The following is a 15,028-nucleotide window of genomic DNA, read 5'->3' on the forward strand; positions in this document are numbered from 1 at the left end:
GTCAAATTAACAATAACACACAAGATATTTTATATATTTTACATATACTTTTTGACATAGATAGTGTGGATCACACATGTGTGTATGATTTTTATTGATATTATATCATGTGGGGAAAATTATTCACAATTTTTCAAAGACAGCCTAAAAAATACTTATTTCAATTTTTCTGCAAATATTTTTGCGGGAAATTTTTTGAGATCTGAAAACTGCAGGAAACAATTACCACAAAGTTATTTCTCGGCACCAAAAATTTTGGAAAAATTCGTAGGGAGTTGTTTTCCTACGGAATTTTTACTGAAATCCGTAGGAAAAATCAAAATTTCTATACACATATATCTTATTTTTTATTGATCGTAGGATAAATACATCAAATTGTAAGGGTTCTGTAAAAAAATAAAACTTTGCTCAAATAGTGAAAGGGTAAGTGAAAATTCGCTTAATGAATTGACTTTCTTTGAAGGAGAATGTTAACTTGTGCCCTTAAGGGCACATGTTAAGAAGATAAATGTGGAAAAAATTTATTGAACTTGTGGTGTATTCAATTATCTAAACATTAAATTCTTTGTATCATTAAATGCTATATTTCTATTTTTAGGTAGCTTAACATGTGCCCTTAGGGCACAAGTTAACATGACCCTTCTTTGAAATAGACAATTTTGCAAACCATTTTTTGTATTTATAATCTGAATTAACCTTAATTACTAAAAAAACTACTAATATCAAATAAAAATTATAAAAATACTAAAAAAAATATTTAGCTCTTTTATATATTCAATTAAAATATTGATCTTTATTCGAACCAAAAAATGGTTACCTCCTCCCCACTACTTCTAGCTGTGAGAGAATTTCCAAAATATACTTGAAAGGATGCGATGGTTAGTTTGAAACAAAGTGTCTATTGGTTTAATCTTGGAACCTTTTGATAACAAGAGTGAATCATGACATTATTTCATATAACATTGCAAAATATCTTTCAAGGATTGCTTCCCTTCATCAAATGATATGAATTTCTCTATAAATAGAGATACTCATGAGACAGAAAAATCATATCAAAACACATCAGAAAATCATGAGTTTCATGAGTTAGAATTATGTCAGAAAATTATACTAAATCATTCTTTCTTTTCACTAGTGCACGAGAGAAATTGACAGAACTTTATTCTGTAAACTACCATTGTCGATACGCTTGGTGTGAATGTGCAAGTCACGTCAAGGATTCCAAAGTATTCTGAAGGGAATTCGCCGGTTATAATCCATTTGCATCCGGTTTGCATAAACTGGTGGGGGTAAATCGAACCAAAAGCTTAATGTGTTCATACACGCTTTGGAATTTATGTACAATCATTATCATGTTCTTCTTCATCTTCTTTTTGTTCAAGCATTTGCAGCAGACCCCAACAAAAGCTCTCACACTAGCTCTTCCCATCCCTCCATCAAACTAAAGATATTACAAAATCGCATCACTTTCTTCTATTCTATTATAAAATCCCATAGCTTCCCATCCCTCCATTAAACTAAATATATTACAAAATCGCATCACTTTCTTCTATTCAATTATAAAATCTCATAGGTCTCTTTTTGAACCAAATAGAGCATGCATATTATGCTGGTTAATTACTATTTCTCAAAGTACCCTTCTCCTTAGTTAGTTGAGTTATATTTAGCAAATATTATAGAATTTGACTTGGTAACTATCTGCGTCTGACTGAATAATTTATTTGTATTTCACTATATGACGACTATTTGTCAAACGTTTATTTCAATTCTCACTAAAGTTCCAAAGAGAAAATAAAGTAGAATAGATAATAATATATTATTATATCTAATATATAATAAATAAATTAGGCATGTGATAGAAAACTTAAAAAATAAATAAAATAAAATAAAAGACAGGCATGTGCATTGACATTATAACCTACTTATAAAAATCAAATATTATAATCTTTCATCCAAAATATCACAACTTTCTTTTTCTTTTATTATGTAAGAAGTTATTTATTTATTTATTTATTTTACAATGAGTTAACGAGGATCGAACATAGGACATCATGTATACTACTCAAATTTCTCATCACTAGACTAAACTTAGTGGTTTATTATGTAAGAAGTTTCAACGACTTCACAACCACCAACCAACACACAATAGAAATTCATATGCATTGTGATTGATCAAGTTATCTTTTAATGGTAATCAATTATTTGAGGCAACAACGGGCACCTTCAATGAGTCAAAATTGTTCCAAATAACATATGAACATCCACCTCAACCGGAACTATAAGAGACTCATCACCTACCAATTTATCTTTCCAAAAAAAGTGTTTGCTCGTCATTGCCCACCGCCCGACTAATATTATTCTCAAACCACTGTCATATACTCAACTCAACTTCATCTGACTAACATCACACACATCCCTCCACCACATAGACACTCTCCTCCCACCTTCGTTTACCAGCCCATCCTCCAAATCATATTTAGAAACCAAAACTTTAAACAACAACACCTCATGGTTATCCAACAACCTCCAACACCATTTTCCTAGAAGAGATAAATTAAAATCACACACTCTTCTCAACCTCAATCCACCAACATCCCTATCAAGACATACTTTATCTCATCTCACTCAGGTAATTTTCCTAACATTCTCACACCACCACCCACTACGAAAAATTTCAAGAAAGATTCAATAGAAAGAATAACACTTGTGGAAGCCTTAAAGAAGGAAAATAAATAAATCGGCAATGATGACAAGACAGACTTAAGCAACATTGGTAGACCACCCATTGATAAATGTATACTCTTCTAACCAGATAACCTCTTCTAAGTTTTCTCAATCAAAGGTAACCAAAACACATGACGACGAGGATTGCCTCCATTTGGGAGGCCAAGATACACAAAAGGGATACGACCAATACAACAATTAATCACCAACGAAACATCGATCAACCAAGATTCAGCCTATTAACATACTCTTGTGAAAATTGACTTTCAACCGCAACATCAATTCAAATAGGATTAAAAACGTTAATGACCTTATAATGTTCACCCAACTTTTCTCTCCCACAATCAAAATATCATCCGCAAATTGTAAGTGTGAAACACAAACCTAGGACTCTTCACAACCACCAATCAAATACCCTTTAAACAAATCAGCCACAGATGCTTTAAACATCACATTCAGCCCTTTTGCCGCTATAAGAAGAAGAAACAGGGACAAAAGATCACCTTGTCTCAATCTTACACCAAATCAAAACTCGTTTGTTGGACTATATTCACTAAGACTAAAGTTGTTGCAGGCGAATCACAAGTCGTGATCCACTTATACCATTTATCCGAAAAATCCCTTTTCATTCATCACCGCATCTAAATAACCTCAATCAACATATATTCATATGTCTTTTCAAAATCAACTTTAAAGAAAATCATCTCCTTGTTATGCTTAGCAACATCCACCAATTCATTAGCAATCAAAATATCATCCAAAATTTGTGTGTCTTTTACAAAAGTTGATTCAGTATTTGAAATAAGCTTACCTATTGCATCACGTAAACCATTTAATAACACATTTGTCAATACTTTATAAAGATAATCCACCAACGATATGGGTTTGAAATCTAACACTCTCTAAGAATTAAAAATCTTTAAAATTAATACAATGAATATATAATTTGCACCACGAACCAATTTACTATATGAATAAAATTCCAACAAAAATCTCATAAATTAATAAAGTGTTATTATTATTCTTTAAAAAAAGCTATTATTAGTCAACACTTGTTTCAATTATCATGAAGTCATCAAACCAAAATAGTGTCAAAAAGTCACCAAACTAGATGTCGTTAACTTTGTTCAGTAGTTCACACGTGATGTAAGTAAAAATTATAAAATAATTTTGGGACACATTTTTTTTTTGGGTACATTGGACACATTATTTTATGTTACGTGCTTTCATTAATCTTGCGTGGCTTTATATTTTTATTTTTTGACAAAGCGTGGCTTAATTTATTTTTTTTTTGACAAAAAACAAACGATATTCATTCATTCAAATTGATAGAGTACATCGATGCAATACAAATTCAAATTCGCTAAAAACAAAAAGGATAAATCTGCGAACAAACTCACAGTATCCGTGTTAATAGCATAAAACGGCAAATTACATAAGCCTACGAATATGACTATATTGAAGTGTCTGGAATGTCCATGCCTCCAGATCTGTAGCGTTGATGACACAAAAGTCGACATTGATTGGGTTTGCACTAGATCGAAAATAATCCTTCAACCTGAAAAAACAAACACCGCACAAAGACGGGAAAACACAAATACACCGCACAAAGACGGGAAAACACAAATATACCGTACAAAGACGGAAAATCAAAACAAACAAATATGTGAAAATCACACTTATTTAAAACAAGAAGGAAAAAAACAATTTGGAGGGGTGATTCTAGGTCAAAACTGGCCTAGAATCACCCCTCTCTAAAGATTAAGAAAAAGTTGTGACGGCTAGGGTTAGAAGAGAGGATGAGAGGAAGAGGGCTAAGTTGAAATTTTTTTTTTTTATAGAGGGCTAAGTTGAATTTAGTTTGTCCCGTAAGTAAAAAACGTGTGAATTTTTTTTTTTCTAAACTCCAGTTTTTAACAGTTCGACGGTGAGATAAGTAAATTTTAGTTAAAAATTGTTTCACCCAAAATTTAAACTCGGGTTCTCTCAAACAATTCGTTATTTGGTAAAGTTCATTAATCACTTAAGGCAAATGACTTGTTTAAGTAGAGATTAAAGTTTGAATTTCAGACACTCCACTCATTTTTTTAGATCAAGTAGTTTAGTGACTAAAAATTCCATAAAATAGATAAATGGGATGATCAGAGTTCGAACTCCGATCCCCTACATATATAATACTCTCTCCGTCCCGAATTATAAGAGAAAATAAAAAAAACACACTTATTAAGAAAAAGTAAAACATGAGAATTTGAAATATGTTTTTGTGGGTTTTTCTTGAAATAAGTTGCATAGGAAGATGTAAAACCAATTTTTATTGGTGGTTGTTTATTGAGAAAAGGGTAGAGAGAGAAAATTAAATGCAATTTGCATTTAATTTTATGAGAATAAGGGAAAAACATTCTTGAAAATGACTTTCTCCCTTATAATTTGGGACAAAAAATATGGCATTTTTTTCCTTATAATTTGGGACGGAGGGAGTACAATATATTTATCAACTGATAGATTACGGGACACACTCCACTCCTTATGATGAATTTAGTTCCTTAAGATAAATTTAGTTTTGTTATTCTCAACCTAATAATCAAACAAAATATTAATTAATCAAGTGGTTAAACTCAAAGTGACTAATTAATTAAGATTGTTTACTAAAAAAATTATTGATAAAAATATTATGTGAAATTTAGATTATAATTAGTGCATTTTTCCTGAAAAGATAGGTCTGAGACAAAAATAAACAAAGCATTGACTAACTCTTATTGATTTGGTTTATTCTAAATATAAAAATCAAGTTGTTGTATTTCTATCTAACAATAAAAAATGAGTCAGGATCCGTTGACACCAACTAGTTTGACACCAAATGTTACACCTCTCAATAACGTTTTAACCGATATAAATTTTATAAAATCCACCGTTGGATTGAAAGTTTACATCATATAGATCATTTGTGTAAAATTTCAAATAAATCCAAAATCATTTGATATGTTATTGAGATACATCAAAATTAACGGTTTTTGTATTTTTTTAAATGCCGTTAATCTTTATGTGTCTCAATAGCATATCAAATGATTTTGGATTTGTCTGAAATTTTACACAAATGATCTATATGATGTAAACTTTCAATCCAACGGTGGATTTTATAAAATTTATATCGGTTAAAACGTTATTGAGAGGTGTAACATTTGGTGTCAAACTAGTTGGTGTCAACGGATCCTGACTCATAAAAAATATATATACACATATATTAAAAATATTATGTGAAAACAATGTTTTTCTCACATGAAGATCTAATAAAAACACATTTATACGACACACAGAATCTCATTTTCAAATATAGTATTTGTGCTCTCCCAACTCTCAAGATGCCAATTAATATCTGTATAAATTAACATGTAATGAGGGATCTTGAGTTCAAAAGTTTTATGTTTGTAAAGCAAAATGCCAACCACATTGACACAAGCAATTCAACTTTGTGTGATTTGGAAGCAACAAACAATTATTGCTATTTGTTAGAAAAATTGATTTTACATAAAATGGTTCGGTTTAATCATTAACCGAACAAGAAGAGATGTGTAGGTATCTATGAGTTAAGATATAGACATTAGTGGTTGATTATTGATATCAACTACTGGCCAACATTATATCTAGCTCTTTCTAGTAACATCCATATAATTCAAATTTTATAACTCTTTTACCTCAACAAACCTTTTGCTATATATACCTCTTAAAAAAAAACAAAGGCATTAAAATCAAAATTTTCCTTTGACAGGAAAAGAAAAATAAAAAGTCCAAAATTTATAACTATATACAAATATAATAAGGCCTCGTTTAGATTGGTTTATTTTGAACTTATGTGAGCTTATCTACTAATACAAAGAGCATAATTTAGTTTTTGTGTAGTGTTTTCTTTCAATTTTCTAGTTATCATGATATTGCTACGAATTTTTCATCACTGTTGGTGGATAAATTATGTTATCCCAACTGAATTTTCTTCACATGCATGAGTCGAGAATCAAACTCCTAACCACATGTTTAAAATAACCAAAATCCTTATTACTTGAATCAATTTATTATTGGTCCAAAATAATTTTTATGATATTTTTTTTTACTGCCAGTATCCGACTCACTAGACTGTCTAATCGGATTTGGGGGTCAGTTCTGATATAAAATGTGATTTTAGCCTCCTGATCACAATTGCACAGTTTGAACCGCGATTCTCCCTACCAAGTTCAAAGTGAATCGCCATGTAACCATTTAGAATCTATTTAGTTGTTAGGAGGATACTCAGTCTAATTTAATAACGAATTTAGCTATATACACGCCTTGAAAATGAAATCTATCAAATTCAAAACGTGTCAAGTGAGAACAGTTGCTTTGAATCTTTTGTAATTGGAGACTAACATGAAGGGCAATATAGTCATAAAATAGAGTATATATACTAATTATTATCAGCATTGTTCAGGTAACAACTAATCACTTCTGCTAACAAACAAACAAACAAATTCACAAGGTTTTTCATTCTGCTGATTTTTCCAAAGCCGCCAAATTAACATATGGAACATGAATCTTTCTTCAATCTCTTTGATTCTTTATGGTTTGAGCTTAACATTTTCAACAACAACTCAACTTCATCAATAACATCAACAACTTCTGAACAAAATCTTAAAGATTCTCACAAAAATGAAACATCATCGGAACAACCAAAACTCACACGGATCCGAACTGTTCATAACAGATCCATGAGTGACCAATCTGTAACAAATTTCAACCATGATTCTCTTTCACCAGACTCTGTTCTTATCTCTTCAAAGCTTCAAACCATTCTTTCAGGAAAAGAAGTAACAGACACAGAAGATGAAAACCTAGTACCAAAGAACAACAACATTAACAAGGTTGTTAAGAAGAAAAGGGGAAGTAAGAGTTTATCAGACCTTGAATTTGAGGAGCTAAAAGGGTTTATGGATCTGGGTTTTGTTTTCTCAGAGGAAGATAAAGATTCAAGCTTGGTTGAAATTATTCCTGGGTTACAAAGACTTGGGAAGAAAAATGAAGAAACAGAAGAAGAAGAAAAAGATGATTATGATGAATCTGTTGTTCAAAGACCTTATCTTTCTGAAGCTTGGGAGGTTTATGAATGGAGGAAAAAAGAGAAACCATTGATGATGAATTGGAAAGTTCCTTCTTTGAACAATGAAATTGATATGAAGAATAATCTCAGATTATGGGCACACACTGTTGCTTCTACTGTTAGATGAAATGATTTTGTTCATATTTCATAATCTATTTTTTTTTTCTTCTTAAAATATACATTTTTGCTAAATAATGTCTTTGGAATTGTTTGGTTTATACTTTTAGTTTTAGCATAATGCAACATTTTTTTAGTTATTTCCTTGTCATTTTTTTGTGGAATTTGATATTCCATTTTAATCTGTAATTTTTGACATGAAGGAATGAAATTTTATTCAACATTTGGGATCTATTAGCTTAATATGTACTGCAAGTTTCATGATTATTTTGTGGTTAGATTGATGGTAGGTAATATTTCTATTCCCAAGTATTTGGGTTGATACTTGATTGGAGGAAAATTAAATTGTTTTTCTTTATATTGAAATTGTCACATGACTATTTTTTTTGTTTTCACCGTTAGTTGAATCTGATTCGGGGGGTCAGTTCTGACATCAAGTGGTTTCAGCCCCCTCCCGATCGCAGTTGCGGGGATCGAACCGCGGTCCTCCCTACCAAGTTCAGCGCCAATCACCACTGAACCACTAACAATTGGTATTTGTCACATGACTATTGTCTAGGCATACATGACTATTGTCTAGGCATACATGACTATTGTCTAGGCATGTATGCGAGTTAAACAGATATGCACGTGGAAAATGTTGAAAGATGAATGAACATTACAATAATATAATATGCAACCTTTCACTTTCGCTTTGTATGTTTTTTCTTGTGTTTTCACATGTAGACGATGGCTATTGCATAAGATTTTTATATATACATTCTTTATCTTTATTCTATATAGATATAGATTGATTCAACTTCCATCATTTTCTATCAACGTTTCAAACAGACATAAATTAAACTAATCAACTTAACCGAGTGGAGAGTTAGTGAGCTACCTTTGCAAGCGAGTAAACCTTTCCCACTTATTTGGACCAAACTTATCAACTCTTCTATTTCAACCTTAAATTGTCTCTCATGGTTATCCAAACCAAACAATGTGTCCCAGCTTTATAATATATATCAATCATATTTTGGCATATTGTATCCATCCAAAAACATATGGACTCCATAGTTAATATCAACCATTCTTTTGGCATCTTTAGGTTTGATCTTATTATTTATGAAATGAAGGTGTATGGCTCATAAACATCTAACAAAAAGGAAAAACTAAAAATCCCTAGAGAAGAGAACAGTATCCACCGCAATACTATAGTCAGGCAGCCCTACGCAGGCTGCCGCCACAGTCACATGGTTGATCACAATTCTATCCTCATTCAACTTCACACAACCAAACTTAGGAGGGATCAAATAGACGGGAATAGACATTCTGTTATCATGATGATTATGAACAAAAAGGCGATAATAAACACAAGGACTGAGAGGTATAGCAACCATTTGATCTTTTATCTTCCCATTCAATGCTCTAACAGAGACACAAGAGATACTAAAGAGTAAAGACCTTCTCATTCTGAGTTATCACATACAATAATCCAGAGCCACCACAGAAGTAATCGGCCTGTCTGCATCCTCCAAGCCTGCTTCATTAATTTTTCGATGCAATCTCAATTGTTAATTTTGTCGATTCAATCTAGTTCGTTCACAAATTGAAATAAACTAAAAAATATACTACTAATAAAAATTCCAGAAGTTGAAATAATAATTAATGAAAATCATTAAACCAGACCGGAGCAATCAGCAGGTGAAACACCTAAATAAGCTGATCAAGACCCTTCTAGTAGTTAAACTTGATTATAAAGAACTAAGCAAGAAAAAACAACTAAGCAATAGATATTTAGACTATGCTTTACCGATTACCAGTACAAATTAATTCAAAAGATAGCTGTGAGGCCTAGATTTAACTAGAAGAGTACATTTTGAGCATAGATACAAGAATATCGAGCGATGTGCTTAACTGCTTAACAATTTTAGTACATCAAACTCACAAAGGTCATACTGATTCAGCACTGCTACCAAACCCTAAACATGACCTATCATAAATTTTTCAATCGCATCTGCTCTCTTAAGTTACTAAGTGGGCCAAAGCTTTCTTCTTTTATTTCCTCTTTGCTACAGCTGCAATTGCCAGTGTTAAAGTTTTGACCACATTTTAGGCACATACCTTTGCACGCAGAATCACATACTGAATTCAAGGTAATCTTAAGATGCACCCTGTCTCTTATGTTTTTTGAAATGTCAATTTGTTTCTCTTCAGGAGGAAAATGGAGTTGATCATCCAAATCGATTAGTGCATCTTCGTCGTCGTCATCTTCGCCACTTTTTCTACGGGATGAAATTTTGTCTTTCCCCAAAATAACAACAAAATTAATAGTATCTGGTTCATCAATAGGTGGTTCTTCGGTGAGTAAAAGAGAAAACTCGGAGAATATGGTCTCAGCAGATGGCATGCCACACCTTCAATAGAAAATCACATTCAAACATGTTATTTTGATTGAAAAGGAGGTAGAAGAAATAATAGTGATATAGAATAAGACAAAATAGAATATGCAAGGGGCTATGCTTGTATTTTCTTTCTTTTTCTCACATGGAACAACTAATCATTTTTTAGGCCTGCAGGGCATGCCTTTTGGTTTCTTCAACAAGTATTTGAATGAAACTGCTTATTGGCACTCTTTAGTACCTAATAGAATGATGGCTTAATTAGTAAAATGGTCCCTTAAAGACATTTTTGGTTTCACATTGGTCCCTTAAAGAAAAAAAAGGACCAAATAGGTCCCTTAAAGAAAAAAAGGTCTGAATAGGTCCCTTAAAGACATCTCCGTTAATCAGTTTGGTCCCTTAAAGACATCTCTGTTAATCAGTTTGGTCCTCGAAAAAATGGACGGAAAGGACCAAACTGATTAACGAAGATGTCTTTAAGGGACCTATTCGGACTTTTTTTTCTTTAAGGGACCTATTCAGATCTTTTTTTCTTTAAGGGACCAATGTGAAACCAAAAATGTCTTTAAGGGATTATTTTACTAATTAAGCCTAGAATGATATAGCAATAAAATGAATATCCAGGAAGATACTCTACAACTAAGTGAACAATATATAAGACTAGTTGGGATGCTTTGCATCTAGACACCTAAAGTGAATTAATCTGTTACAACTTACAAGCTACTGTAAAGAATCTAAAGATACATGAGATATTATTATGTTACTACTACAACCGCCCAAGAATTCTTCCATGTTATTATCACACCAAGATTAGGTTTGGCATTAGTGTAAGCTTAAATAAACTTAGATGGATAACGGAATATAATATTAAGAGGGGTTTGGTGCAGGGTTTTCAATGACATGGATTCCTTGCGAAATGACAACTTCCACTGTTAAAAGTTAAAACTGCATATCACCCTGTTATTTAATTCAGAACATACAAGGCCGTCAAATGCCTAGTAATAGCATAACATGAAATATAACAGGGCAACCCAACACCTAGTATAGAATAGATATATAATGTTTCATGTAAAGAGGACACAAATAACTAATTTCTTGGTTCTTGCACCCCTGGTTTCAATGCATACAACAAATGTAGTGCACAACACAAACAAAACAGTCACCAAATCCACAAAAGAAACACCAAAATGTGATGGTAACTCATCTACCAGTTAAATACGTAGTATGTCCGTTTATAGGTAAATCTCAAAAGTCAAACCCATAGGATGCAAATGTTATCTCAACAGTGATTGATCAATAAAGTTAAGGACTCGATGTAAACCGTAGAAGACTTGGATATCTTGTGCTACTTTCGTCTCTAAATATTGTACCCTCTTGAGAAATTCCTGTCCCTTTTTATAGTGTCTCCTCCAAATTTTCAACTGCATTAATTATTTCTTTATCAAAACACTTCTAATTATTATACATTTTTTTTTGTAACCTATGTAAGTAAGCAATAATACTATAAGGGATAAACTTGAAAAACAATGCTAATTGTTAACAGATTTAATATTACTACCAACTTTCGCAATTCTCATTATTTAGTGAATGAGATCCTATATTTGGGATCAAATGTAGTAGATACTAGAATAATAGACACCATTAAATATAAGTTTTACATTGGAAAAAGTAACAAGGGTATGAACATAATACAGAATAGAGCATGCCATCCTATGCCTGACCATTTAATTCTTTGGCTGACAGGTAAAATAAGAGACATCGTCCCAGCAAACTTAGTGACAGACTACCTCAACATGATGTGAGATATGAAACCATTCATTGCAACACAGGTAAGTACAAGAATGTCAGCACAACAATTTAAATAGGTGGGAAAAGAAATTGTTCTTGTACTAAATAAACCTTAGTCTCGGGATGATAGCTGGGTAGTCATAAAATATACACACAGTAAGCAGCGAGCAGAGAAGCAATCGTAAGTGGTAACCAAGTTACAATTCGATAATTTAGTGGAATTAAGCAAGCACTTTAGTCGTCCTAACTGTTAGATGTTAAAAATCAGACCGAGTAAGAAATAAAAGGCACTCATGTTACCATTATAATCACAAGCTATCCCTTACTTTAAGGGAATGCGGAAAAAAAGAAATAGTATATTAAATTTTACATGATGTTATTATCTTGTTATAGAAGGAACAACAACCTTTCAAAGTAACTGCAGATATCAGGTTTATGCTGTTATCATCAACTGTTTCAAACTGCAGAAATAGATATAGTCACATGGAAAATAAATTTGCAGGTGATGGCATGATGCATAAATGAACATGAAGACTTCAAATGCAATTTCACCATAGAGATTTTATCTTTTGGTGCCTGAAGAATTAATCTATTATAACACAAGCCTCAGTTTTAACAAGGGAAATAGGAAATACCTATTACATGAAAGTGTGATGACAGTTTTTATGATCCCATCAAGCCTCAATTTTTTCCTCTTCCTGGTAACATCAACAGAAATCTGAACCGGAGTTCCATTTGGATAATCCTTCACTGCTTTCGTAACTCGCAATCCCATAACAGAAGCCTTATTTTTCGAAACATCAGTTGAAAGGAATCCTAGACCTAATCTCTCCAAAGTAGTACAGTACTCCATATGTAAGATTGACGCGTTTCTCTTGTACATAACCGCACCTTCCCATGGCGACCCTGTATCTTCAATCTCATCTTCATCATCATTCAAATTGAAAAATATCGTTCCATCTTCTCCAGTGAATGAATAACCACCATCATGTCCCTCCTTGCATCTTAATGCATACTTTTGTAGCACATTCGGGTTGTTTCTAAAGTAGCTATCTATATGTCTTGTTTTACAAAGGGAAACTGTTCTATGTCGAAAAGGGGTAAAGGAATTACATGAAAACTTTGTTATGGAATTTGAATTGTGAATGTTCCAATGAGAAAAACACAAAGGGGCTGCAGAATAGGAAAGGGCTAAATGTGACATTTTTAGGGTTCTGTGATAATGGGGTATAAACCTAAAACATAAAAAATTGATTTGGAATTCTCAATTCTGGTAATAACTATGTAAAAGCAATAGTTTTTAATTTGAAATTTAGAATTTTTAGTATTGTGAGATAGTTTGAGGTTGTGTGAAGCAGTTGACAGAAGCAACTGAATTGTGAAAGAAATAGCAAAAATGAAAGTTCTCCGAATTAAGAGAAAAGAAGAAAAAGTAAAAGTACTTGCTGAGTAGAGAAGATGAGAAACGTTGTTGTTCTAGAGTGGGATTAGACAGTGGTACTTTAATACCGTTGTTTGTTCCATTTGCTTGCTTGCGTTGCAAAAGAGATTGCTGCGAAAGTGTGTTCTAAAAGATCAGATAGCGTAAGTCATCCCGCATAAATTCTGTTCGGAAAGAATAAACCGTCAAATGCCTCTAAAATTTTAAAATTCATTAAGTGTTATGAATAATTCGGTGGATGTCCATTAAGCATTGGTCTATTCCATTGGTCCATTATATTGTCCTATAAATAGGATTTGTATTGTCATGTAAACATACACCTTGATGAGAATAATACAATCTCTATTCTTTCTCTCTTCTCTTCTTCTCTCCTCTATACTTATATATTATTACTATTACTTATATTTCATAACACGTTATCAGCACGAGCTTACCAACTGAGGTACGCAATTCTTATTCTATTTTTATGAAATCACAAGTAGTTTTTATTTTTGATTATTATATGATTATGAATCGTTTGAACCTTGTATACTTATAAAGATCAAATAATAATAATAAAAATAAAATAAATAAATAAATAAGCATCATTCCTTTATCTATTTAATTGATTCAATGTTGTTTACGCTTCGTGATATCCGACATTTGTATGGTGAAGCATAATACTTTGATCATTAATATTACATAAAATGTTGATCAATTATTTATTTATTTATAATATGTATCTTGGATGTTTGATATTGTTTGAGTTTCGTGACCGACAATAGTCTAGTGAAGCATCATTATGCTTCGTGACCGACACTTGTATGGTGAAACATCGACACTTCGATCATCCAAAAGAACATAAACATATTTAAGAATTCATAATCTTGGTTCCTCAAGAACCTAGAAAGTTAATACATGAATTCCCGAAGAATTCATAATCTTGGTTCCTAAAGAACCTATTCTTAGTTCCTGAAGAACTTAGACATTTAATACATGAATTCCCGAAGAATTCATAATATTAGTTCCCGAAGAACTTAGAAAAAATTAATTTTGTTCCTGAAGAACTTACGAAATATCACCATTTATCACCATGCATCCCTAATGGATTGCACATCAAAAATATTTTTATGTGTTATATAGTTCCTGAAGAACTAATAAAACAACTTTTTCTCTTCAATAAATTCTAGATGAATTCAATATTCATAACATCCTTGAAGGATTGTAAATTGATAGTGATTTATTATATAGTTCCTGAAGAACTCAATGGATAAAATTGTAAAATTCAATTGCTAAGTAAATTTCACAAAAGCATGTAGCATGAATCGCACCGTTTTTACGGCCTTACAGATTTAATTTATGAATTCCCGAAGAATTCAAAAGCATAGTTCTTGAAGAACTCAACATTATTCTATGTCAATTCCTGAAGAATTTAAAAGCATAGTTCCTAAAGAACTCATATTATTCTCTATG

General features: G+C 32.0%; 2 protein-coding genes across 2 annotated transcripts; one reads left to right on the plus strand and one right to left on the minus strand.

The window, feature by feature from the left end:
- Window positions 1-7,170: 7,170 nt before the first annotated feature.
- On the plus strand, window positions 7,171-8,212 carry LOC123914113. Its single transcript, XM_045965119.1, has one exon. It carries the CDS (start codon window positions 7,275-7,277, stop codon window positions 7,974-7,976), a length of 702 nt encoding a protein of 233 aa, XP_045821075.1. The 5' UTR covers window positions 7,171-7,274; the 3' UTR covers window positions 7,977-8,212.
- A 1,377-nt stretch (window positions 8,213-9,589) lies between these two features.
- LOC123914114 (large ribosomal RNA subunit accumulation protein YCED homolog 1, chloroplastic) lies at window positions 9,590-13,753 on the minus strand. The gene is made up of 3 exons (XM_045965120.1): window positions 13,582-13,753; window positions 12,771-13,370; window positions 9,590-10,362 (listed from the first exon to the last, which is right to left on the minus strand). Exons 2-3 carry the CDS (start codon window positions 13,337-13,339, stop codon window positions 9,942-9,944), a joined length of 990 nt encoding a protein of 329 aa, XP_045821076.1. The 5' UTR covers window positions 13,340-13,370; window positions 13,582-13,753; the 3' UTR covers window positions 9,590-9,941.
- Window positions 13,754-15,028: the final 1,275 nt, after the last annotated feature.

The sequence above is a fragment of the Trifolium pratense genome, linkage group LG3 (genome assembly GCF_020283565.1).
Source record: "Trifolium pratense cultivar HEN17-A07 linkage group LG3, ARS_RC_1.1, whole genome shotgun sequence".
NCBI classification, from domain to species: Eukaryota; Viridiplantae; Streptophyta; class Magnoliopsida; order Fabales; family Fabaceae; genus Trifolium; species Trifolium pratense.

Coding starts and splice junctions, on each gene's coding strand:
- LOC123914113 (XM_045965119.1), top strand. CDS start 7,275: ATGGAACATGAATCTTTCTTCAATCTCTTTGATTCTTTATGGTTTGAG.
- LOC123914114 (XM_045965120.1), bottom strand. CDS start 13,339: ATGTCACATTTAGCCCTTTCCTATTCTGCAGCCCCTTTGTGTTTTTCT. Junction 10,363..12,770: donor ATCACACTTTCATGTAATAG/GTATTTCCTATT, acceptor TTTCTATTGAAG/GTGTGGCATGCCATCTGCTG.